This window comes from Eschrichtius robustus, chromosome 12, assembly GCF_028021215.1.
Source record: "Eschrichtius robustus isolate mEscRob2 chromosome 12, mEscRob2.pri, whole genome shotgun sequence".
Lineage (NCBI taxonomy): Eukaryota > Metazoa > Chordata > Mammalia > Artiodactyla > Eschrichtiidae > Eschrichtius > Eschrichtius robustus.
This window is the reverse complement of record NC_090835.1, coordinates 67787907-67811958: the sequence shown is the minus strand read 5'-3', so window position 1 is coordinate 67811958 and position 24052 is coordinate 67787907. Positions and strand designations below refer to the sequence as shown.

At 58.2% G+C, this 24052-nt stretch overlaps 2 protein-coding genes across 3 annotated transcripts; one reads left to right on the top strand and one right to left on the bottom strand.

Moving 5' to 3' along the window:
* Window positions 1-11391: 11391 nt before the first annotated feature.
* On the bottom strand, window positions 11392-16509 carry LOC137773741 (gametogenetin-binding protein 1-like). The gene is made up of 6 exons (XM_068558661.1): window positions 16055-16509; window positions 15269-15387; window positions 14773-14867; window positions 14443-14590; window positions 13297-13436; window positions 11392-11616 (listed from the first exon to the last, which is right to left on the bottom strand). The coding sequence occupies exons 1-6, from the start codon at window positions 16507-16509 to the stop codon at window positions 11566-11568; spliced, it is 1008 nt and encodes a 335-aa protein (XP_068414762.1). The 3' UTR covers window positions 11392-11565.
* Window positions 16510-17461: 952 nt separating this feature from the next.
* Window positions 17462-24019, top strand: BAK1 (BCL2 antagonist/killer 1). Of its 2 annotated transcripts, none has more exons than XM_068558663.1 (6): window positions 17462-17710; window positions 19630-19732; window positions 20611-20746; window positions 21075-21218; window positions 22347-22527; window positions 22652-24019. In XM_068558663.1, the coding sequence occupies exons 2-6, from the start codon at window positions 19663-19665 to the stop codon at window positions 22754-22756; spliced, it is 636 nt and encodes a 211-aa protein (XP_068414764.1). In that variant the 5' UTR covers window positions 17462-17710; window positions 19630-19662; the 3' UTR covers window positions 22757-24019. The 2 variants fall into 2 exon arrangements, with proteins under 2 accessions (XP_068414764.1, XP_068414765.1); XM_068558664.1 differs by lacking the exon at window positions 17462-17710 and adding an exon at window positions 19174-19524.
* The last annotated feature ends 33 nt before the right edge of the window (window positions 24020-24052 follow it).

The window sequence follows — 24052 nt, the reverse complement described above, 5'->3', positions numbered from 1 at the left end:
CACCTTGGCAGGACTGAGGCCTGCAAGCCTGGGCTGCCCGGCCACAGCTTGGAATGGCTGAGGGTTTCACCCAGCAGACAGGACCTGCTCCTACACCAGGTTTGCCAGCCTTTGTTTCTGGATCATTCAGAAGGAAGGGATTCGTGCAGAGAGGGGTGTGCCATGCCCTTCGGAGGGGGTAGGGAGGGGTCACGGTCAAGGCACTCCACTCTAGGGGGAGAGGGAGAGAAAGGCCTGCTGTTTGCCCGGGAGCTGAACAGACACTGGGGCCCTTGTCCTGGGGCAGTGGGGGAGGCTGCTGGCCAGATGCAGAGCAGTGGGGGAGGGGGGGAGGGATTCCAGGGCCCAGCTATCAACCTCTTCCTCCCACACCCCCACCCAGCTCCCTGGCCTGCCGGGCAAGAAGACAGGAGACTTACTGAGACCTGGTAAAGCCCAGCCCCCATTACCACCCAGACACAGAACCTCCGAAGGCAGCCCTGGTGCTGAGCAAGGTACTGCCTTCCTGAGGCCCGGATGCTGCAGAAACCCACTGAGCCTGGGCCCTCGAAGCTGGGCAGGCTTCTCTCTGGAAGGGGCTCTCCTGGTTGACCGTGAACAAACCCGGCCTCAGACCTTCAGGGCAGCGTTCTGGTGAAGAGGGCTGCATCCGGCCACCTGACAAACATTGATGGAATCTGTGCTGTGTGCGGGGCCCTTTACAGGGCAGGAGGGCAAGGGCTCCCCTGCCCCAGCAGACCCTTGACCAACAGGGGTTGGGCCCAGCTGAACCAACCTCAGCAGCTCCCTCCTCTGGCTGGCACTGCTGTTGTTCTAGGCCCTCTTTCTAAGCGTAGCCACTCCCAGGAGTTGCCCCCAGCTCATCAGCCGGCCCTCAGTACTTTCCCAGGGTTGGCTGGGGGAGCAGAGAGGAAGGCCCCCCAAGGCTAGGCGCCTGGAACAGGAACCCCAAAGGGAAACGGTAGCAACCACTCACTGCCGACACCTGGTTCCCACCCCTAGGTGGCGCTCTGGCTGCATTAGTGCACCCAGCCTGCCCTCAGCCCTGTCCCCATTTTATTACTGAGGGGGAAACGGAGGCTCACAGGGCTGAGGGTCTAGACAATCAAACAGCTAACGGATGAGGAAGGGAAATTCTGTTACCTAACAGGTCGGTGAAGGTTGTATGGCTACAAAGGTGTCTCCATTTTGCAGGTAAAGAAAGCTCAGGGAGGTGAAGGGACTTGCACAATGTCACACAGCCAATAAGTGACATGAGGTGGGACTCAAACTCAGGCCTGCCTGACCCCAGAGCCTGTGTCTTCCTCTTCACCCTGAAGAAGGGTCACAGACAGGGAACCTGGGAGGGGAATTTGTTCACTCAGGAGTTATGCCCGGCAGAGGACTGTTCCTTTGCCCTCGCAGGCCCTGCCCCGAATTCCTCCTTGGTGGTGGCCGGGGGGACCCTCTCAGCTGGCACAGGGACCCCACCAAGGCCTGTGCCTCCAGCCTCCACCTCCGGCTGCCACCTAGTTCTTTCCTGACTCCACCTTCCAGTGGGGCCTGGCCTGGCTCCCTCCATCCTGAGCCAGGTGGGCCTCCTTGCCCAGGACAGGTTGCCTCTGGGCACCACAGTCTGTGGTCCACGCACAGGCTGCACCTGCCCTGATTCCGGCAGATTCCAGCGCCAACTACCACGATTCATTAGCTCCCCCTTTGTCCCGACAGACAAAATGCACAGCAGGAGGGAAATTGGTTCAACAGCAGGGAGGACCTCCAGGTTGTCAAGGATGGGAGATTCGGGGATTGGGTGCCAGAGGAGGTGGGGGTCTTTAAAAGAGGAATATGCTAGGCTGCCTGAGTGAGAATCCAAATTCAAGGGTTCCAGACAAATTAACTTCCTTTGGCTCCTCCAGCTTCCTCCCCTCGAGGCCCAAGCGCTGGAAGTGGGAGCTGGAAGGTTGCCTCCAGAACCTGTTCAGACCTGCAACCAGGACCACACCCACAATGCACACTGGTCCCATTCAGAGGCAGTAGGAATTAGCACTTACTGAACACTTACTATGGTCCCTTTATGTCTCTATCAGCTCATGTAATCTTCTAATAGCCCGAAGAGGGCTACGGTCATTATGGTCATTATGTCCACTTGACAGAAAAGGAAACCGAGGCCCAAGGCCTTTTCCAGGACTCTCCATCTTCCCAATGTCTGTTCGTCCTTCAAGGCTCAGCTTAAATGCCCCCCTTTGTGCCAAGGACCTCTGCCCTCTGCGGGGCTGTCCACGCACAAGAACCAAGGCTAACCGGAGCCCAGGCTCTCCAGGCCGACCTGCCACTTCCTAGTTCTTGACCGTGAACAAACGACTTCCCTAAACCTGTTTCCTTATATGTCAAATGGGGATAATAAAGCACCAGCCACAGAGGATGGTGGTGAGCGTTCAACGAGATAACACACATTGTGCCCTATAACCAGACCCTGGCACAGAGGGGGTGCTTAACAGAGGCAGGTTTTCACTGCTGGTTTTATTATGTACACTTTCTTATTGGCACCTCTCCATCCTAACTCTGTTGATTTCACCTCTCAGGCCCGATTGTAAGTTCACTGAGGACTCATCTCAACATCTCTGTCTTGCTTTGGGTTCCCCAGGATGCAGACCCTGAGTTCAGGGACACATACCTGAATGGAGGTGACCAAAGTGAACTCCAGTTAGAGGGTTGGAGAAGTGAGGCCGGGAAGGGACAGATGCCAGTCACGGAGATATTGTCTACCAGTTCCCACTGTGGAGCCCAGTCCCTCTGGGGAGCTCGGGGAGCCGGGTCCGTCTCTGATGTACCCTTCTCACCCCGTCAACCTCAAACCCCAGCCATGTCCCAGGCCCCAGCTTTCTGCAGCTCTGAGCCCTGGTGACGGGCTATCGTGTGCTCATCCAGCTCCGGCCTTGTTCAGCTATCAGATTGGGGCAGGAGTCCAGGCCTTGGAGACAGGGGTTCCAGGGGCTGAGAGCAGAGCCTGGTTGAGGGCCAGCATGGGCACAAAGATGGGCACCAGGGACACCCTGGTCCTGGCTAAACAAGAGGGACCGACCAGGGTGGAGGTGCCGCCCAGAGGCTCATCTGTCAGATGCTTGGCTGGTCACTGCAGGGTAAGTCAAGCGCTTCCTCGGGAGAGGGTGGGGAGCCTGCCTCAGCTCCCACTTTGCATTCTCAGAGCCCAGGCCGCCATCTCTGAGGGCTTTGAGTCCAGACCAGGAGGGGTTCAGCCTGAGAGACAAGGTGGGAAGAGAACTAAGGGAAGAATTGGGAAAGGTTTGGGGACAATGTTCTGATTACTATTGCTACCTAACAAATTCTCCAAAGCCTAGTTGTGTGAAACAACAGCCATTTCATTTTACTCACAGTTTCGTGGGTCAGGAATTCGGAAGGGCCTGGCTAGGTGGTTGCTGCTGGGGGTCTGTCGTGTGATTGCTGTGGGGGTCAGACGCTGGCTGGGGCTGGAGTCATCTGAAGACGCAACTGAGCTGTACGTGCACGATGGCTGCTCCCTGCGCGGCCGGCAGGTGGTGCTGTCATGGCGGGGGGTGTGGAGCTCAGCTGGGGCTGTGGATGAGACCGACTCCATGTGGCCTCCGACTTCTTACATGGGGGCTGGTTTATCCCAGAGCAAGTGTCCTGTGTGGCCTTTTCTAACGTAGCCTCTGCAGTCATATAGCATCACTCCCACAGTACTTTACGACGGAGGCAGTCATAGCCCTCCAAGATCCAAGGGGAGAATGACACAGATCCCTTTTCCCTGGGGATGTTGGGCCCATGTTTTAAAACTAGCACAGGTGGACTTACCTGGTGGCGCAGTGGTTAAAAATCCGCCTGCCAATGCAGGGGACACCGGTTCGAGCCCTGGTCCGGGAAGATCCCACATGCCGGGAAGCAACAAAGCCCGTGTGCCACAACTACTGAGCCTGCGCTCTGGAGACTGCGAGCCGCAACTACTGAGCCCGCGTGCCACAACTACTGAAGCCCACGCGCCCTAGAGCCCGTGCTCTGCAACAAGAGAAGCCACCGCAATGAGAAGCCCACACACCGCAATGAAGAGTAGCCCCCGCTCGCCACAACTAGAGAAAGCCCGTGCGCAGCGATGAAGACCCAACGCAGCCAAAAATAAATAAATAAATATATTAAAATTAATTAATTAATTAATTTAAAAGGTTGCTAAGAAAAAAAAAAACTAGCACAGGTGACATCTCAGAACGGGTCTCTCTCCCTGTACTACCTGGGATCTCACAGGTTACAGGCCCTGGGGGACACCAAGAGACCTCAAGCCAGCACCCATCTTACAGATTCAAAGACTTGGACCCCAAGAATGTAGAGCCTGGCCCTCAGCACCTGCCTCGGTCCCATCTTGGCCGCCTGTGACAGTGAAGTCCAGGGAGCCCTCAGGCCCTGAGGCCCAGGGTGGGTCAGCAACCTAGAGAGGTGTGTGGGGGGCATGGGTACATGTGCCCGAGGGGTATTTGAGTGTGTGCGTGTGTGTGCAAGGACTCACGCATGCGGCTGGATGTGGGAGGGTTACCCTACCCCCTAGAAGATACTGTGCTCCGTCACCAAACTCCCCTCCCTGAGGACCCAGTTTGTGCAGGGATGGGAAAGTTGAGGCAGGACCACGGGGAGGAAAGGGGGAGGGAGGGGCTGAGCAAGAAGGAGGCCCTGGGCTGCGAGGGGCTGGGAGTCTGGTTCTGGGGTCTCAGGTTCAGGGCTCTCAAGAAGCTGGTGACAGTCAATCATCAGAAACCACTGACAGCTTCCTTTTGGCACCATCAACCATAGAAACACCTGCAGAGATGGGGGGAGGGGGGCTTGAGGAGATCAGGGAAGTAGGATAAACCCATCATCTCCAGCTCCTCCCCGAGTCAAGAAGTAAAATATCCCTTCAGCACCCCACCTGTCCCCACTGTCCCCAGGGCAAGGTGCCCAAGGCAGGCCAGCGCCCCACGTGTGGCAGCCTGTTACCCAGTCTCTGCCATTCCTCAGCCATCCCCACCAGGAACCCTTGTTCACAGCTGTGCTCCCAACAGGCTCGCAAGAGAGATTTGTTGAATGAATGAGAATGAGGAGCGGGTGCGAGCTTGGGGTTGGTGGTGGGCAGGGGTCTGCCCGGCCGCTGCCCTTGCTCCTCTGCTGGGCCTCTGGGCAGGGCGACTGCTGCAGCGGCCCCGTGCCCACTCCAGAGGCCCACCCAGGCCCTCAGGCATTTCCTAAGCAGCAGGACATGGCCTGCCCTGAGTGCCCCTGGAAGGAGGCAGCTTATCAGAGGGGAAAGGGCACTTCGTTCAGGCCTGGTCATCTGCCCGGACTGGGGGTGGTGTGTTCAGGGCGTGGCAGGTAGAGCACGGCACTGCCTGCAGGAGGATCCCAGCGAGTAGATGGGGGTGGAAGGCCTGGGGAGGGCAGATGAACACGGCTCCGTGCCCCAGACTGTGCCAGGACCTCGGCCCTTCCAGAGGTCCACTTGGGCCCTCCCTTTCCCTCCACAATTCTACATTCTCTCCATTCCCTTCCTACCTCTCCGAGTCCTGGTGGGGCTTTTTATTCACTCTGTTCATTCACTTAAGTAATGTTTAAGGGTATTTGGAAGGTACTAGTAAGGTCCTAGGCCCTGGGGACACAGCAGCAAACAAAACAGGCAACAGTGCCTGCCCTCGTGAGGCTCACGTTCCAGTTGAGAGACCATAAGCACATAAACAAACAAAATACATGATGTGTTAGATGATGAAAGTGCTCTTAAGAAAAATAAAGCAGGGGGGGGGAAGGAGAGAGCCAGTTGGAAGAGAGAGGTTTTTTTTTTTTTTTTTTACATAGGGTGGTTAAGAAATATCCCCCAAGAAGGTGACAGCTGACAGCTAAGGAAAGACCTCAGGACGTGAGGAAGGGAGTCATGTAAATTCCTAGGGGCAGAGAAACAACACAGAGGGAACAGCAAGTGCCAAGGCCCTGAGGCAGGAGTAGACTGAGTGTGTGCAAGGAACAGCAAAGAGGCCAGCGTGGCCAGAGCACACAGAGAAAGAAGCAGGGCAGCAGGAGATGGGGTTGGAGATGCAAAAGGACCGGGTGGTGAGGGGCCTTGTCAGCCCTTGGAAGGACTTGGCTCTTACTTGGGCGATGGGGATTCAGTGCAGGGCTTTAAACGGAGGATTTTTGTTTTATTTTTATTATTATTATTTTTTAACTGTCTAGTTGTTTTTTTAAACTATTTGGTTTTTTTTTTTTAAGGATTTATGTTTTAACATAACAGTAGTCTCATGTTACCTAGTGCTTAATACGTATCGGTCACTTCTCTAAACACTGAACATGTATTAACCCATTTAATCCTCCTAATAATCTTTACTAAAGATGAGGAAACATACTAGGGAGGTCTCTACCCACGAGATGCTAGTAGGACCCCACCCCAAGTTGTGACAAACCAAAAATGTCTCCAGACATTGCCAAATGTCTCCTGGCAGACATAATTGCCCCGGTTGAGAAGCACTGCCCAAGTGTCCTCCTGTTCACCCCATCTGCCGCTGTCCCAGCTCAGGCTTACTCATCTCTCTCACTACAACAGTTGTGACAGCCTCCTAATTGGCCCCCTGCCCCCTCCACTCCCCCCTCCACTGTACATCTTATCACATGCTACTCCCCCCAGCTCTATAGCCTTCTATGGCTCCCACTGCCCTGAGGATAAATGCCAAGCCATTGAGGTTGCCAGACATGGCCCTATGTAATCTAGCCCCTACCACTCCAGCTCTGTCCCTGAGCCCCCTCCTCCCACCTCCCCTCCCTTGCTCGTTCAGTCTGGCACCTTGGACACTGCAGACATGGGGACAAGCCCCCCCAGGGCCTGCCTTCATAACGTATCTGTCCAGGCTAGAGAGCAGGAAAACACATGGATCCCATTAGTCCCATAGCCAGGGAGCTGTGAGGACTCCAGGAGAAGAGGAGGTGCCAGAGCTGAGCTGTACAGGATAGGCAGGGGTACGGGGGTAGCAGGGAAGACCTGGGGGGACAGCAGCTTTGAAGGCTTGGGAAGCTGTGGCTGTGATTTGGGGCCCCAGCAAAGGCACTAGAGCGCAAGTTTACAGAGGGATGGATGGCAGGGAGCGAAGGTCTTTTTTTTTTTTTTTTTAATTTTTATTTATTTATTTATTTATTTTTGGCTGAGTTGGGTCTTTGTTTCTGTGCGAGGGCTTTCTCTAGTTGCAGCGAGCGGGGGCCACTCTTCATCGCGGTGCGCGGGCCTCTCACTATCGCGGCCTCTCTTGTTGCGGAGCACAGGCTCCAGACGCGCAGGCTCAGCAGTTGTGGCTCATGGGCCCTGTTGCTCCGCGGCATGTGGGACCCTCCCAGACCAGGGCTCGAACTCGCATCCCCCGCACAGGCAGGCAGACTCTCAACCAGTGCGCCACCAGGGAAGCCCCTTTTTTTTTTTTTAAATTTATTTTTGCGCCAGGTCTTAGTTGCGACACGCGGGATCTTCGTTGTGGCATACAGGATCTAGTTCCCTGACCTTGGATCGAACTCGTGTTGCACTGGCAGGCGGATTATTTATAAATTTATTTATTATTTATTTATTTTTGGCTGCGTTGGGTGTTTGTTGCTGCGGGCTTTCTCTAGTTGTGGCGAGCGGGGGCTACTCTTCGTTGCGGTGTGCAGGCTTCTCATTGCAGTGGCTTCTCCTTTCGCGGAGCACGGGCTCTAGGCGCGTGGGCTTCAGTAGTTGTGGCTCACGGGCTCTAGAGCGCAGGCTCAGTAGTTGTGGCACACGGGCTTAGTTGCTCCGTGGCATGTGGGATCTTCCCCGACCAGGGCTCAAACCCGTGTCCCCTGCATTGGCAGGCAGATTCTTAACCACTGCGCCACCAGGCAAGTCCCTCCTCCTTCCTTCCTGATCTCACCCCGTTACTCCTCCTCCCACTCTATCCTCTAGCTACACAGGTCTCCTTCCTGTTTCTCAAACACCCCAGACCTTCTCCTGCCTCAGGGCATTTGCACTTCGGCTCTCATGTTCTTCCCCGACATCCCCATGGTTCCTGCCCTCACTTCCTGGTGGTCCATGCTTCCACATGACCTCCTCAGAAAGGCCCTTCCCATCCCATCGCTCTGAAAGAGCATCCCATTAGCCAGCTTCTTCATAGTACCTGTCACTTCCTGATACATTATCTGTTCGCTGTCTATCCTACTAGCAATCATAAGGGCTCAAAAAAGTGAAGGTTTTGTGTGTCTTGTTCACTGCTCTATTTCCCCAGTGTCTAGAACAGAATGTAGTACGTGCTTAATAATTATTCGATCCCTGCCAGACAGCACTTCATTCAGCCCACAAGAGAAGCCTGTGATTCGCCTATTTCAAGGATGTGGAAACTGAGATTCAGAGAGGTCAGGGACCTGCCAGCAGTCATGTGAGCTTGTCAAGCTGGAGCCTCGGCTGCCACCCAGCTGAGTCTTTCCCCTCTGCTCCTCTGCCCTCCAGCTCCTTTCCCACTTGGAAAACAAGACAGGTGGTTCTGCCCTTCCCTCACCCCAGGGATAGGCAAGGCTGACAACCAGTGCCTCTGAACAGGGCCCGAGGTGGCATCGTCCCCAAAGGCTATGCCCAGGAGCCCACAGGGAGGAAGACCCCAGTGTCTCCCCAGGCAGGCAGGCCCGCCTTTGACCCTGCCCACATTTCCCTGGGACCACCCACCCTGCTCCCCTCCCCCCACCACCTACTGCCTTCCTTTCAGCCACCACCGTCCCCCAAATACCCTCAGAATGGATCTGGGGGCTGCTTTTCTCACCTCTATCCCTCCAGAGATACAGTAAGAAAGAGAGAAAAGAAACAGAGACCCATATGTAGCTACCAACAGAGAGAGATGGAGGAAGATGCGGGGGGTGGGGGGATGGGCGGGGTGGAGAGAAACCTGGAGAGGGGCAGAGGCTTGGCAAGTTCTGACCTAACAGCTTGACTTAAACCTGCAGGACTGACGCGGGCCACTGCCAGCCCAACTGGCCCTTTTGAGCAAATGAGAGAGAGGCACCTCTCAGGGTTTCAGAGCCTCCTCACCCTTGAGCCTAGTGCCCTGGTGCAGGGCCCAACCTGCACAGCGGTGCATGGCGCTCCCCCACCCCCGCCACCCACCGGCTGTCTGCACACGCTGGAGGGGAGAAAACTTTAAATGCCACCCAGTCCTCAGGTCAGACCCACAGATGCATCGGCAGTGTTCCCTCGAAGCCTTTCAGAAACGCCTGGCCTCTGTCCACATGTGCACAGAGCCTGCGCCCGGCCCTCTGCACCTGCCCGCCGCGCCTTCCCCGCCCCAGCAGGTCCCTGGGCCACGTCACCCCGGCCTTCACCACTCATGAGTGTCAGGCCAGGCCCATCCACAGAAACCGGCCCAGGACCCTTCGGGGCCAGGGAGAGGCCCTCACATCTGTGCCCACACACAGACCCCCACTCCTGTTCCCGCACCGGCAGCCGCGCCTCCCAGCCTCACAGACCTTCCTCCCTGTGGTTCACAGGAACCCTGGGGGAGGGGGGTGGACGATGAGGTGCCATGACCCTCGCTTGACAGAAAGGGAGAGAGAGGAGCAGACAGGTGCCCGCCCCCCCCCCCCACTCCCCAGCAGGCCACTCTCGTGGGGTCCAAGGATGAGATGCTCCCATCCCTGGCAGCTGAGGTTGCATGGCCTATGAGTGCCCACTTGGCTCACATGAGCAGGCAAGGAGCCTGAGTGCCAGCTGGGCCCAGTCTACCCCGACCCACTGTGGGGCCTGCCTGTGTCCAGGGGCTGCTGGCCGGCCCCACCCAGAAGACAATGGGGGAGAGGGCAGAGCTGTGTCCTGGAGTGCTCTGGGCCCAGGGATCCTCCTCCAGCCTGGGCATGGCTGGCACCAGGTTTGGGGGCCTACTAGGAAGGGGGAAGGCAGAGAGGTACCCCCTCCGTGGGGTCCATGAGGAGTGCTATGTCCACACACGGAACACCAGTGGTCCACGTGCACCCAGGGAGCCCACAGGCTGCCCTCCAGGGCCCCCACCCTTCCCAACAGCCAACACTCTGAGAGGAAGTAATTAGGGCCCAGGTGAGTCATATGATCACAAGGCTGCCTCCCAGCTGACTCAGGGGGACAGTCCAGATGGGCCCTTCCACGGGCCTCAGCTCAGGGCCTGAGTCAAGGATTCCAGGAGGTGGGGGGCCTGACCAAGAAGCCCAGGAGAAAATAAAGCCCCAGCTCACTTGTGAATCACTAGCCAGTCTTGTCTCCAAGCTTTCCCCTGAGCCCAGGCTGGGGGATGGGAGGAGGTGGGGCTCCCCCCTTCACTGGGCTGGGCGGGGCTGGGGCAGGAGGCCAGGTTGCTGCAGTTTCCCTACCCCCATCTCAAGCACGCCCATCCATCCAACAAACAGCTATTGCTATCAATCATGATAATTATTCAGAGTGGCCGCCATGTTCTGACACTGAACTTCAGCTCTGCACAGGCCTCAGGCTGGACACAGTGGGGACCCCATGGAGAAGGCCAGACACGCATCTGTAAATAGCAGTTGTGTTGATAAGAGTTGGGCAGTGTGAGCTCTCTCTCACACGTGTGCTGGGGGCTCAGCCAGGACCAGCACGGGAGGGAAGGAACCAGCGTCCTACCAGGAGCCAGCTGGACCTCCTGGCAAACAGCACCTCCTGGTGTCCAAACTGGGCCTGGCCCTCCCTCCCATTGGATGCCCACCACACCAAGGGGGCAGGGTGTGCCCTGCCACAGCCAGTAACTCAAGCCCATCCTTGCTTCTGGGATTAGATAGGGTTGGGTCTTCTAGATGTCTGGACCTCCCTCCGCCCAAGATCCCCAAAGGCGCTTGGCACTGAGCATGGCCTAGTGGGCCCCAACCAGGGGCAGCAGGATGGAGCCCTGCCCCCCACCCCTGTAGCACCACCTCTCTATCAACCCCAGGGCCCCCTCACCTGCCCCCTAGCCCAGCCCCTGAGGCAGGTCCCCATGGTCCCAAGGCTGCTTTCCTGGCTTTGTCCCCATGACGGCTGGGCAGGAACTTCCTGCTGGAGAATTCCCGGATCCTTCTAGGAGGCTGCAAGCCAGGCCTGGGAACTTAGGAGGGAGGGAAACCAGGGCTGCTCTGACTATGAGGGGCGGGTCTGTGGCAGCAGGGGCTCCCCCGGCGCTCACTCTGGGCCCCAGGTCCTTCCCCACCCCGGTTCAGGTGCACTAAACCTCCCATCCTCCAGCTCAGGTGGAACCCAGGGCTCTGCAGCTGGGGTGGCCTGGCAGCCTGTGGGCTTGGACTAGAACTAGACTGAGAACCTGAGCTTGTTCGTGGGGAGGATGAGAGGCCAGGTCGGCAGGCAGACAGGCAAGGAGGCCAAAGTCAAATTGAGTTTTATTAATAACATCACAGGCCTGAGTCTGAAGAGTGGGGACAGTGTGCCGGGCAGGCCCACCCTGCAGATACATGGACACCATTTATTAAAGACCCCTTGGCCCCAGGGGCTCCTTGAGGTGCCCTAAGAGGAGGCGGATACATCTCTACACGGGCTGCAGGGACCCGGGGCAGGGCAGACTCAGGCCAGCACCAGCTTCACTCTGGAGGCCAGTTTCCCATCTCATCCATTTCCTCAAGGAGCAGGTGCTGGGGGGCGGAAGTGGGTGGAGGAAGATGCCTTTGCATCTTTGGGCTCTCCTCTTCCTGCTCTGTACCCCCAGAACCGTCCCACCTGCCCTCAGAGACAAGCACCCCAAGGCCACCTTTCCAGACCCTCCCCCAGGTGCCCACAGCAGGCCAGGCCCACTAGCCCTGAGCCACCTCCCTCCCATAGAATGGAGGCACCCTTCTCCCTCCAGCTTGAGGGATTCCTAGGAAGCCCCCGGAGCCAGGCACCCCAGCCAGGCCCTCCCCTCCCTCACCTCTATCCTAGACACCACACCAAGGGGGCTCTGCACCCTTCCCTCCAGCCTAGGGTGGTGCTTCCGGTGCCTCAGCGCCCCTCCCCCAGGTCCCCAGCATTCCCCAAAGGCTGGGGGGCAGGTTCCTTCCCCCTCAGCTTGGTGTCTCTGAGGGCAGATAAGGAGAGAGTGGGGGGTGGTAATGAGGACAGAATCCTTGTAACACCCACAGCAGGAAGATATTCCTGAGGCAGCCCTGTCCCCAAGTGAGGACTCAGCTGGTCCTCTACTCCAGAAACTCCCTAGGGGCCCCCAGTGCTGCTCAGGCTACCCCTAGGACTGTGACCCCTGGGGCCGGGGCAGGCCGGTTCAGGGGGTGGTCCTGGAGGGGAGGGGAGAGGGGAGGAGAGCTCCCTTTAGCAGGAAAAGACAAAAGCAGGAGCCCTGCCAGAGCAACCACCTGTGTGGTTTAGGGTGAGGTCCCCCAGAGCGCAGAGGGGCGCCCTGACACATAGCCTGCAGGCTCAATACAATGGGAAGGCTGCCCCTCAGTACCCGGTAGGCAAGTATTTCTGGTATTAATGACCCCCAAGGGGTGAGTCATAATCCCTGACACTGGAGTGCCCTTTGAAGTTGCCGGCTACACACTGGTCAGCTCATTTGATCCTCCAATGGTCCCCTTTTCAGGTAAAGAAACCAAGGCCCACAATCAAAGTCACAGAGCAAGTCATGCCAGATCAGAGACTTTGACTAAAGACTTTGCTCCTTCCTTTTGTAAACTACACACACCATCAGGGGCAGATGGCCACTGAATGAAAGGATGAGCTGATGAATGAGTGGAAATTAACCCAAAAAGGACATTGACACATTTTTCATCAACATATCCATCAATGTGCACTCAGAGAAGCTGGGACAGGCCTAATCTTTAAGGCCAATGTCAAGTAGGGTGGGCTGTAGGTGGTCCTTGGTGTGACCAGGTAGGTAACTCCCCCGCACCTATGTGTGTCTGTGGGAGTTGGCTTGGTGTGGGTGTGAATGGGAAAGAAAACAGAAAAAGAGCAACATTATGCGAATGACAGATGTGCAGGAAAGCCTTAAAGCCACCTAGACAAGTCCCCTCAATGTAGAGATGAGGAAACTGAGGCGCAGAGAGGGGAAGGGACTTGCCCAAGGCCATACAGCAAGTGAATGGCAGTGAAGTCTTAAAAATGGACTCGGGTCAAGTGAGAGAGAGACTGATGGAGGAGTGTGTGTGCAGGGGTCAGGATCCTGTTCCCAGAGATACCACCACCAAGAAGGAGTTAAGCATTTCCTGCCCAGCATGGCGGCTGGAGCCTGGGCCAGCAGCGGCGGAGAGGGGAGGCCTCCAGCCCCACTCTCCCCAGTGCTCTCAGGCAGAGGGTGGGGGTGGGATGGGCAGGCATACCTGGCCATCCACAATGCCTGCCTCCTCCAGGGTGATCTCTGGCTGGGTCAGCAGCTTCCGGCCCTCATGGCCACCCATCTTCCAGAGGCGGGACTCCCGTTGCACTACCAGAAGCTTCTTTAACTCCGACTCCACGAAACCTGAGAGCCAGAGAGATGGGCATGGGACAGGCAGGAGAAGGGTGGACCACCTGCTGGGGATCGAAGGGAGAGGAGGTGGCTCTGGCTCTCCAAACCTCACCCAGCCCTGTGCAGCCCCTGGTCACCCCCAGCTGGGCCCCTTCTCCATCCAGTCCCTGGAGCCAGCCAGACACCACCTCCCCACTGCCCTGCCTTCCCCAGGACACTCGCTTTCCATGGGTTCCCTCCCACCAGCTTGAGTGTGAGTCTCTTTACTTACCTCCTGGGGACAGCATGCGAGGGGCAGACATCTGCCCTACCCCACCCTGCCCCCTCCAGCCACCAATTCCAGAGCACAGATCTGGAACAACCCAAACCGCCTGGGATCAAGTCCCAGCTCTGCCACTTACGAGCTGTGTGATCGTGGACAAGTTACTTAACCTCTCTGTGCCTCAGTTTCCTCACAGTGAAGTGGAGACTATAACAGGACCTACCTCAGAGTTATAATGCAGTATTTCATGAAAAGTGCTTACAGGAGGGTTTGGCCCATAGTAATGGCTATGAAAATGTCAACAGTGATTTTACTGGAGTATGTTATTACCACTAAGCCATCTGCTCACCATGTCAGGGCAGCAAGGGGGCTGCAGTGGGAGAGGGGGCCTTCTGGGGTACTGTCACAGCAGTGCACGCACGATGGGAAAACCAGGGACGGAGGTGGCCACTGAAGGAGTTAGAATTCCGGGCTGGGAAAGGGTGGTGCTCAAGGAGCCGCAGTCCCAGTCACAACCCGCCCCCACCCCTCCACCCTCTGCTGCCTCCCGGGCCCTGAGGGAGGAGGACCCTTGCCAGACACAGCTCAGCCTCGGGACCAGCCGCACACAGCTCCCCCCAGCCCGGGCAGTCATCTTAGGTCCTCTGGTTCCACCTGGTGGTCAGAACTGGTATCGCATCCATGAGCCACTGGCCAAAGTGGGGCTCCTTCTGTGGGGGGGCTGGCTGGGTGGGGAGGTGGGGGCACCACACTTACCTACTGTATCTGTCGACCTAAAAGTCTTATGCAGCGGCGACTGGAGGGTGACAATGCCTGGGACACAGAGCTTGAGTGAGCTGTCCTCCTCCTCTGTTTCCTCTTCCCCGCCTTTCTCCTCACAGGGCAGGCCTTCCTTGAGAGGGAACTGAGGGTGTGCCCACGACTGAGCAGGTGAGGAGGGCGGGGCCGAGCCTGCAGCCCACACGCCCACAGAGACTCAGAACAGAAAGCAGGAGGGAACAAGGGCTCTCAAGAGGTTCAGGCAGGTGGCTGCCCCCCTGGGCCCCACCCAGGCCTCACCTCGCACTTCCAGCTGGCCCCACAGACCTTGGCCGTGGCCGATTTCTGGAGCTGCTTGTACGAGCTGAGGAGGCGGTTCCAGGGAGTTGCCCCCACCTGGGAGGAGGCCAGCCTGAGGTCTCCTGTGGAGCGGTAGCGGTCACTGCCAGCTCACAGCAATGAGAGGCAGCCCAGGCCCAGGAGGACAGGGCCATCAGGAGGCTGAGCTGAGGGCCAGGTTTCCTTGTTTTCTTTAGCAAACACCTGCTACGTGCTGGGCACAGTTCTAGGCACTTCACAGAGAAAATCTCACTCAATCCTTGCTACTGCCCTCTGGGATAGGTACTATTATATTCCCATTTTGCAGATGAGGAAACTGAGACACAGAAAGGTTGAGTGACTTGCCGCCATCACACAGCTTGGCCTAGTGGAGCTGGGATTCAAACCCAGGCAGCCCGCCTCTAGCGTCCCCTCAAACTGCCCTGTGTCCGTCCCGGCCCTACACCCCCGGCATGTCCCCCACACCTGTGGCCACCACACTCACCATCAAGCAGATACTCCTCCTCCTCCTCCCTGGTGAAGGTCTCGGGGCTGATATCCAGTGGCCCCATGGCCCTCTGCAAGCATCCTTGCTCTACCGCCAAGGCTTGGGCAAAGTGGCCCCTGATCCCAAAGCATAGTCAGATGGGGGTGGCAGGTGGGGCCCAGAGATGTGGTGAAGGTCCCCTAAACCCCCCAAGGCTCTCCCAGAGGCCCTGCTCAGCTTCCTCTATCCTCCTGCTCCCAACTACTCCCTGCTCGGCCCTCTGGGGTCTTCATCACAGAGGGGATGATCCCTCCCCAAAAGTAGGGTGAGGAGGGGCATGGGGAGCAGAGAGAGAAGTGGGCCCCCTTCCTCACCAGGGGTGGGTGCCAGGTCCAAATGGGAGTGGGAACCAGGAGGGAGAGGTGTGGGCCAGGAGGGAGAGAGTGGGGAGGGAAGGTCGGGGGAGTGGGGCCCAGGAAGGAGCTGGGAAGTAACGGGAGCCCGGCTCACCCCAGAGCATCCCCCTTTCCTTTTGGTGCCTCCATCCACAACCACTCACTTGCGGGAGGACCCCCATCTCTGCCTCACCCCCTCCCCACATCTCCAGCCTCCTCTCCACCCCTGACATGTCTGTCCAACCATGCCCACCCAGTCCTCTGTCCACCCAAGGAGTCCGTTCCTGGCCCCTCCCCAATTTGGGTCCTCCCATCTCAGGCCCACATCCTTCCCCCTTCTTACATCCAGGCCTCCCCCCAGTTCCTCCATCCCAGGCTCCTTCCCACCATCCACGGCCCAGCCCCTCACCTGTCTGAGGTCCCTGTATCCCCTGCTGCCTCCTCCTCCTCCTCTTCCCTCTCCTCCAACTCAGACAGGTTGCCCAGCACCTCTTGGCTTCCTCTGGGCAGGACTGGCTTCACCTCTACACCCTGAGCCAGAACCCTCAGGACCTCCACGGCGGTGGGTGTCTGGGCCCCTGTGTCCCCCAGCCCCAGCCCCGAGGGATCGGGCTGTGGCAGGGCCACAGAGAGGGTGTAGGGCAGCGTGATAGGAGGCCTGGACTCCTTCCGCCCTGCTCCTCCCTGGCGATCAGTCATCAAAGGGGTGGCGTCCTGCTCTCGAAAGGGACAAGACTGGCCCCCCAGCAGGGGCTTGTCTGAGCTCTTTGGGCTGCCCTTGCTCCCCACCAGGCTACGGAAGAAGCGGAACATGGAGGAGTGGCCCAAAATTCGGGATCGAGGGCTTGAAGCTGGGGCCTCCATCCTGACAAGGACCCTGACTCAGAGGGAGGGGCCACAGCAGCCACCTCAGGACCAACTGCTTAAGAACAGAAGGAGTTTTCAAATTAAAACCTCCAGTTGGAAACTTCCAGGAGTTCTAGAAGGCAAAGGTGGGGGAGGGGTGGGGGGGAGAAGGTAGGGGGGATTAGTTAGGGGCAGAGAGTACAAGGGGTTGATGAGGCAGGGGAAGGAGGCCCGGGGAGCCAGCCTGAAGGGGGAGGGGGTTGGCGAGGCTCCAGGAGACACCAGGGTGGGGGGCAGGCAGAGGTGGCTGGAGGAACCCCAACTCTGAGAACGGGGTGGAGGCACACAGCTCTCTCCAGGCCTGTCCTTCCCTGGCTGCGGCCGCTTCTGTGCTTGAGAACCATTCATTCCCTAAGACCAGAGAGTCTCTGTCCTCCCTCTTCTCTCTCCTCTCAGTATCCAGCTGGCACATGCCCAGGTGGTAGAACAGATCCACTGTGTTTTCATCTGTTTACCTGCCTATCACATTCAGGATTTTTCTCTCTGGAGACCACCGAGGTGCTTGGTGCACAGGTCTTAATTGAACGTTGAATCTCAATTTAGTATTATTATTCCTCACGGCACCTACAGACCTGATTATAAACCCAGCTCAGTGACCTTGGGCAAGGTTCCTTAAACCAGCTGAGCCTCAGTTTGTTCAGCTCTAAGATGGGTGTGGTCCACTGCACTTACTTCCAAGGGTTGTTCCAAAGAGGTTTTAAAGTGCCTGGTACACAGTGGCGCTTAAGAAACCTCGCCATCCTGGCTTTTTTATTGACATTGATGGAAGCAGGAGAAAGATCAAGGGTGAGGACTGGGAATCAAGGGTGGGAAAAGCAGTGGGGGAGAGGGAGCCACTCTGCCTGGGTGGGAGCCGCTCTCTCCGCCTGGGAGCCCTGTAGGCTGGGGCATCTGCATCCGGCGGCCACAGAGCAACTTCCTCTAGAGGGAGCTGATTGGAGCCGGGAACCGCCGGCACCTCTATGATCGCCGCAGCCTCGCGGGTCCCTAGGGCCGTCCTGGGAGCAGCAGAGGCTGCATCCAGACACCAGGAATTCACTGACGCCCCTTCCTGGGAGCCAGGCCTGGGTACCTGACCCTGGGAGCAGCCACTGGCCCCTCAGGATCTCCAGCCTCTGCCCTACTGAGCCGTCCCGGGCCTGGGCCAGGGTCCGGGCAGGTAAGCCGGGAGGGTCCTGCCCATGCTCCCCACTCTCGGCAGCCCCAGGCCCAGGGTGAGGCAGGGAGCCCGCAGGCAGCCCGGTGGGGAGGGGGAGGCCTCGAGGCTTGTCTGGGCCGCTCCACCAACTCCTGCTCGGGGCCTGATCCGGCCGGGGCTCCCTCTGGCTGCTCCTCAGACAGCTTTCCCTCTTGGCCCGGCCCTGGTGCCAGAGAATCGGGTGCTAAAGAACCAGGTTCTTTAGCAGTCTGGGGGATGGGAGTGGAGGTCAGAGCCAAGGTCAAGGGCAGGGGGAGAACTTTCACAGCACTTCCTGCTGTCCCAGGAGCCCTAAGTCTAGGTCTGCAGCAGGGCTAGGTCTGCATCTCCCCCCCCCCCCCCGGGAAACATCCTGGGCCCAGCAAACCCCGCAGGTGGGGCACAGTGGACTCTCCCTACCAGGAAGTCAGGCCACTTGGATGGGGGCAGAGGTAGACCGAGGCCGGCATAGGCCTCTGGCCCTGGGGCCGATTCTGAGGCTCAACTTTCTCCCCAGGATTGAGCCCCAGGGGTAGCAGTAGAGGCAGTCGAGATGCAATCGGCATCCTCCAGCCCTGCTGTCCTGGGGGCACTGGGTTTCGGAGACCAAGGGAGAGAGGAAGGTACCTTGTTCAGGAAGAAGCTTCTGGGATGGGGGTGTGCCAGGCAAAGGTCTGTCTTAAGGAGTCTGGACACCCAGGGGTGGAGGAGGGGAGAGTTGGTCTTCTCCCTGTCCCTGCCCTGAGACAGTGAAGGGGTGGAGAGCACAGGTGGTCCGGATTTACCCCACCCTTCTCCTCAGGCACTTTCGAAAATGGCCCCAGGCCTGAGAGGGAAGGTGGGGGGAGGGTACACAGGCCCTCCCAGGGAGGAGGGGGCAGCAGTGTTTGGCCCAGAGCAGGGCTGGGCCCTCCCTAGGGAGAGGAGGAGGGGAGCTTCCCGCCTGGGTGATGGAGGCAGCTTTGGGGTGGGGGGAAGTGAAGGGGGTGCAAATTGAAAGTGAAATAGCTTATGTCCAGGAAATACTCCCTCTGTGGAGGGTTTACAGAGCACACTGGGGTTGTGGCCAGGACTGGGCAAAGGAGGAAAATAGGGGCTGGAGACAGGAGAGCAAGGGGTACATGTGATTTCCTCAACCACCTGCTAGGCAGAAACGTGAAGATCACAGGCGGGACGCAAACAAGGGAAGTTTCCCCGGAAAGACACCCTCTAAGGTCCACAAACTGAAAAATAAATCTGAAATGAGTGCTGAGTGGAGGACTGACTCGTGGAAATTCAAATAACCAACCTGACTCCTTGACTAGCTCTGTGGCCTTGGGCACTAACTTCTTTGTGCCTCACTTTTCCCACCTGTAAAATGGGTATGACAGTGCTTACCCTGCTAGGTTAATGTGTTCTTTCCGTGTCCCACACTCCCTGGGGAGTACTTGCAGATACATGGTAGAAGTATACCATAGGCACTCAGGAAATGCTTGCGGCTAACAGGCCTGAGTTGGAAAACAGGTGTGTTCTGACTAGCCAAGGGGAAGTGGGACCTTCGGGGACGGGCTTTGTGGGTCATTGGCTGGAAGGTGGCGAGTCTGCAGTAAGCATGTGCTGGGTAGGGTGCAGGAGGCCCCGGGAGCAGCGGAAGGAACCCCAGCTTCTGAAACTCGCCTCCCAGTGCGACTAGAGATCCACTCGGGCACTGCTGCGGCCACCCCTACCCGGGCCCTGGCTGATCCCTGGGTGGGAATCTTGGCTGCCCGGCCTTTCTCACCCCCAGTCTCCTTGAAGAACTGCAAGTGAAATACTCAGTAAGTTCTTAGGACGGTGCGGTCTTTCAGGAGTGGGGGTCCCCTCGCTCCGTGTGCTGTTGGAACCTCTGGTCCCCATCTCTGCTTTCCTACCCACCCCCACAGGCTAACACTGCCCTTCCTGCCAGGACCTGAGAAATGGCATCCGGACAAGGCCCAGGTCCTCCCAGGCAGGGGTGCGAAGAACCTGACCCCTCCTCCACTTCGGGTAACTGTCTTTCTGCCCCCTCACCCTTCCCATAACCGCCAGGGCCATCTGTGAGGATGGAGAGAGCAGATGTGGACAAGCCGGGCGAGATTTAAAGGCAGGCTCTCCTGCCTCAGTTTCCTCACCTTGGGTAAAGGAGAAAAGCATCTCCCTACCCAATGCAGGCAGGGGGGCAGCAGTGGGGGGAGTCTTGGCAGGGGCAGGGGTGGGGGGTGCAAAGGCTGGGAGAGGCGGGGCAGTGAGCATGAGGTGGGCACCCTGCCATCTGCAAGGAGGAGGAAAGAAGAGTGGGGCGTGGCTGTCCTATCCCTGCCATGGGAGAAATAAGGAAGTAAATCCACCTATCACCGAGTCAGGTCCGCTCAACAGGGAGAGGGATTGTTACGACTTTGGGGAGGAAGTAAAATGGCTGTCCTTCTTCCCTCTTCCAAGGGGAACGTCAGGGACGCCTGCAGCTCACGGCCCAGCACAGGCTGTTCCCTGGACTTTGGGTTCAGTCCCAGGTCTGTCACTATTTCCCGATGTGATTTTCTGGGCTACAATTTCAAATTCTGTCACCCACTTTCCCTAAGCCATGAGGGCTCGGTGCCTTGGACAAACTAAAAGAAAGTCGGGGACCCAAATGCCTGGGATTCTATCCTGGTTGCACCGCTCTCTCCAGCTGTACGCCCTTGTGCAAGTTACGTAAACACCGCACCTCAGTTTCCCCATCCGTAAACTGGGGGTCACCTACTCCACAAGGCAGCTGTGACAAGAATCCTCTGCTCAGAGTCAGCCCTAGGTGGTAACTAAGGGCTAGAGGAGGGACACCTCTGTCCACAGGCAGAGTGAACCATCCCCAGAGCACTTTCTCCCTGACTCCTTGCTTTGATCCTCAGAGGAGCAGGTAGCCCGGGACACGGAGGAGGTTTTCCGCAGCTACGTCTTTTACCGCCATCAGCAGGAGCAGGAGGCCGAGGGGGCGGCCACGCCCACAGACCCAGAAATGGTCACCTTGTCCCTAGAACCTAGCAGGTGAGCAGCAGCCCCCTGGGCCCACGGGGACATGTTCAGGGAGATGGAGGCTCACATGGGGTCACCATGCAGGTCCTGGGAGCTGGACAGGCCTGGGGGGGTTTTCCCACTGCTGCTCCTTTTTCATGCGGGCTCCCACCCCCATCCGGGACCTGGCACCCTTTTCAGCACACGCCTGCCCCTTGTCCCTGGGCCCAGCCCTCGTGTCTGAGAACACGGTCGGGACCGCCAAGGTGGGGGGGGGGCGCCCAAGGCCGGGGCATCTCGGGCAGGAGTCCTTCGCCGTGAGCCCAGGCCCCAGCTCACCTGCTGCCTACCGTTCCTCGAGCACCATGGGGCAGGTGGGTCGCCAGCTGGCCATCATCGGGGATGACATCAACCGGCGCTACGACTCCGAGTTCCAGGCCATGTTGCAGCACCTGCAGCCAACAGCAGAGAACGCCTACGAGTATTTCACCAAGATTGCCTCAAGGTAGCTCCGGCCACTGCCTCTCCGCTGTGCTGTCACCACCATGCCGGGCCCTGCCCATGGGATGGGAGACACACTTCTCTGTCGGCGTCAGAAGACGTGTTTGCCGTCCCCGTGTCTGCTGTTAACTCAGGCGGGGCCTTGGGCCCGTCTTTCTCTTTCTGGGCCCAGACTCTTCATCATTGCATAAGCGCAGAGCCCTTGTGAACTCTGGCCCCGAGGACTTGACCCGTTAGATCAGGGCTATAGCGGGGCTCGCGGTGGGGGTGTCCCCAGAGCTCCCCAGCCCAGCTGGGACACGGCTGTCCTGATTTGGAACCACATTTCACACCAAAGATGGTTGCTGGCCCTGGCTTCAGCCCACCAGTTCCTGGAAATGGCTTCCAGACGCTATAATCTGGTGTCAGACAGGCAGTGGTTAAAGAAACCAGCAGCCTGGGCAAATCTCAGCTTTGCCATTTACCGGCTTTGTGAAACTTCCTAGCCTTCAGTTTCCTGGTCCGTAAAATAGGGGAAATATGCTTAGAACAGTGTCTGCACTTAAAGGTGTTAGCTGCTGTCACCATCTCGGTTAAAGAGGTCAGTCTCAGGGTAGGTTCGAGGCTGAGGGTGAAGGCAGGAGTAGCCGATAGATTCAGTTAGTGCTCAGAGCTGAAACATCCTGCCCGTGTCCTGAGAGGCCACCGCCCACTCAGCTGTGATTCCAGGACTGGACTGTCCTAACCTCCTCTTCTGTCCTTTTCTCTCTGCTGTCCCTCGGGCTGCCAGGCCAGCAGCAATGCCCACAGGTAATCTCCCTGCTGCCTCCGTCTGCTCGCTCTGCCCTCCACGCTCTCTGTGCCCCTTTGCTCCCCCAGCCCTGGGGCTACAGCCCCAGCAGCAGCATCCCATTCATCTGCCCTCTGAGCTTTCTCCTTTCACAGAGACACGGGCTCTTACCAAATCGAGGCCAGGCTGGGGCAGCCTCTACCACCTCCATTGACAGCTAAGCCATTTTGCTTTCCAGCTGGGAGAGGGGTAGGGGTCTCCAAGGGGGTGGGAGAGGGGTAGCGGTCTCCAAGGGGGTGGGAGAGGCAAACAGATGAAGGGCCCTCTAGAGGTCTCCACTGACTGTATCTTCTCGGCCCGCAGCCTGTTTGAGAGCGGCATCAACTGGGGCCGAGTGGTGGCTCTGCTGGGCTTTGGCTACCGCCTGGCCCTCCACGTCTACCAGCGCGGCCTGACTGGCTTCCTGGGCCAGGTGACCCGCTTCGTGGCCGACTTCATGTTGCATCACTGCATTGCCCGGTGGATCGCACAGAGGGGTGGCTGGGTGAGTGCCCAAGCATTGACCACCTCCTCCCTGCTGCTAGGGCTGCCCCTCTCCCAGCCCCACCCCAGTCCCCAGGAGCTGAATATGCCACCAGCCCCCCTATGACCACTCTCTCTCCTGGCAGGTGGCAGCCCTGGACTTGGGAAACGGCCCCATCTGGAATGTGCTGATAGTTCTGGCTGTGGTTTTGTTGGGCCAGTTTGTGGTACGAAGATTTTTCAAGTCATGACTCCTGGAGGGGTCCTTTGGGGTCCTGAGACCCCTGCGTGGACTTTGGCCCAGTCTTCTCCCTTCACCTCCTCCCCTGCAGGGGTCCCCTCCTTAAGAGCACAGAAGCTTTAGCAAGTGGGCACTCCAGGTTTGGAGGGCCCCTGCCCAGGGGTCCATCAGACTGCACGGGTGCCCCAACATTGCATGGTGCTAAAGGGCCCCCTCTCAGAGAGGGGCTGTGGCCCCCTCCCTTAGCTCTCTGGGACCCCCTCGGCCCTGTCTGCTGGGTGTTGGGGAGATGATAAGTTGGGGAAGCAAGGGGCTAGGAGCCGCTTCTCCCCAAGGAGTTGTTAACGGTTTTAGCTTTTTATAATATCCTTGGGGGGACACTCCCCCCTCCGATTCCCACCACTCTACCCAAAGCCAGGACGTCTGGGGTGTGGGGGTTAATAGCCCTACCCTTTCCCAGGATTCAGCTGTTCTGGAAGGTCAGAGCTTAAATGCTGGGCCTGGAGCTCAGTCCTGGTCCTTCCTAAACATCATGTCCCCCAGGAACAGGACTGGTGGGGGGTGGGGACGAGGTATGGCTCAGCTCTCCTCCCCGCCCCGCTCCCATTGCCCCATATTGCCTTTGCAGTTGGACTCTCAGGGATTCTGGGGGGTGCAGTGGGGGTGGAGTAGGGGTGCAAACCATCAGCACCTTCCAAGCCTGCCTCCTGAGGCCCTCATTCTCTCCCTTCCCCTCACCTATTACCACTTGCTCCCACGCCCATCCCCCACCCCTGCTCACTACAAGTGAAGCTCGCCCCACCCCCATCACTCCAGAGAAGGCAGGCAGGGGCTTGGGTGAGTGCAGTGCTGAGGCCCCCTCCTCACCCAGACTACAGGGTTTAGGACTGCAGTTTTGTTATGGTCAGGGAAAGGGGGTAGGGAGCTCAACTTGAAGTTTCCGAGTGAGAGAAGGGCTATTAACACCACTGGGAATCCCAGGGTTGGGTGCCGCCCTCGTGGCCTGGGCACAGTGTAGTCTGGGGTTACAGATAGGGGAACTGTGAATACTTGAACTCTACCCCCAGTCTCTACACTCCTCACCCCACACCTGCCCAAGCCTCTCCTGATGGGTGGAGTAGGAGTGCCTCGTCTATCTTGTACAGCCTAGGGGTTTGGAGGTCAGGGGAGAGGAGTTCTTGATGAAGCCAAATGCAGGGAGGGGGTGCAGATGGAGCCAGCTGGCCACCTCCCACCCTCTGAGTGTGTCTGAAAATAAACTGCAATCCCTCCACTCCCACTTGATCATTTTTGTCTCCTCCGCTAC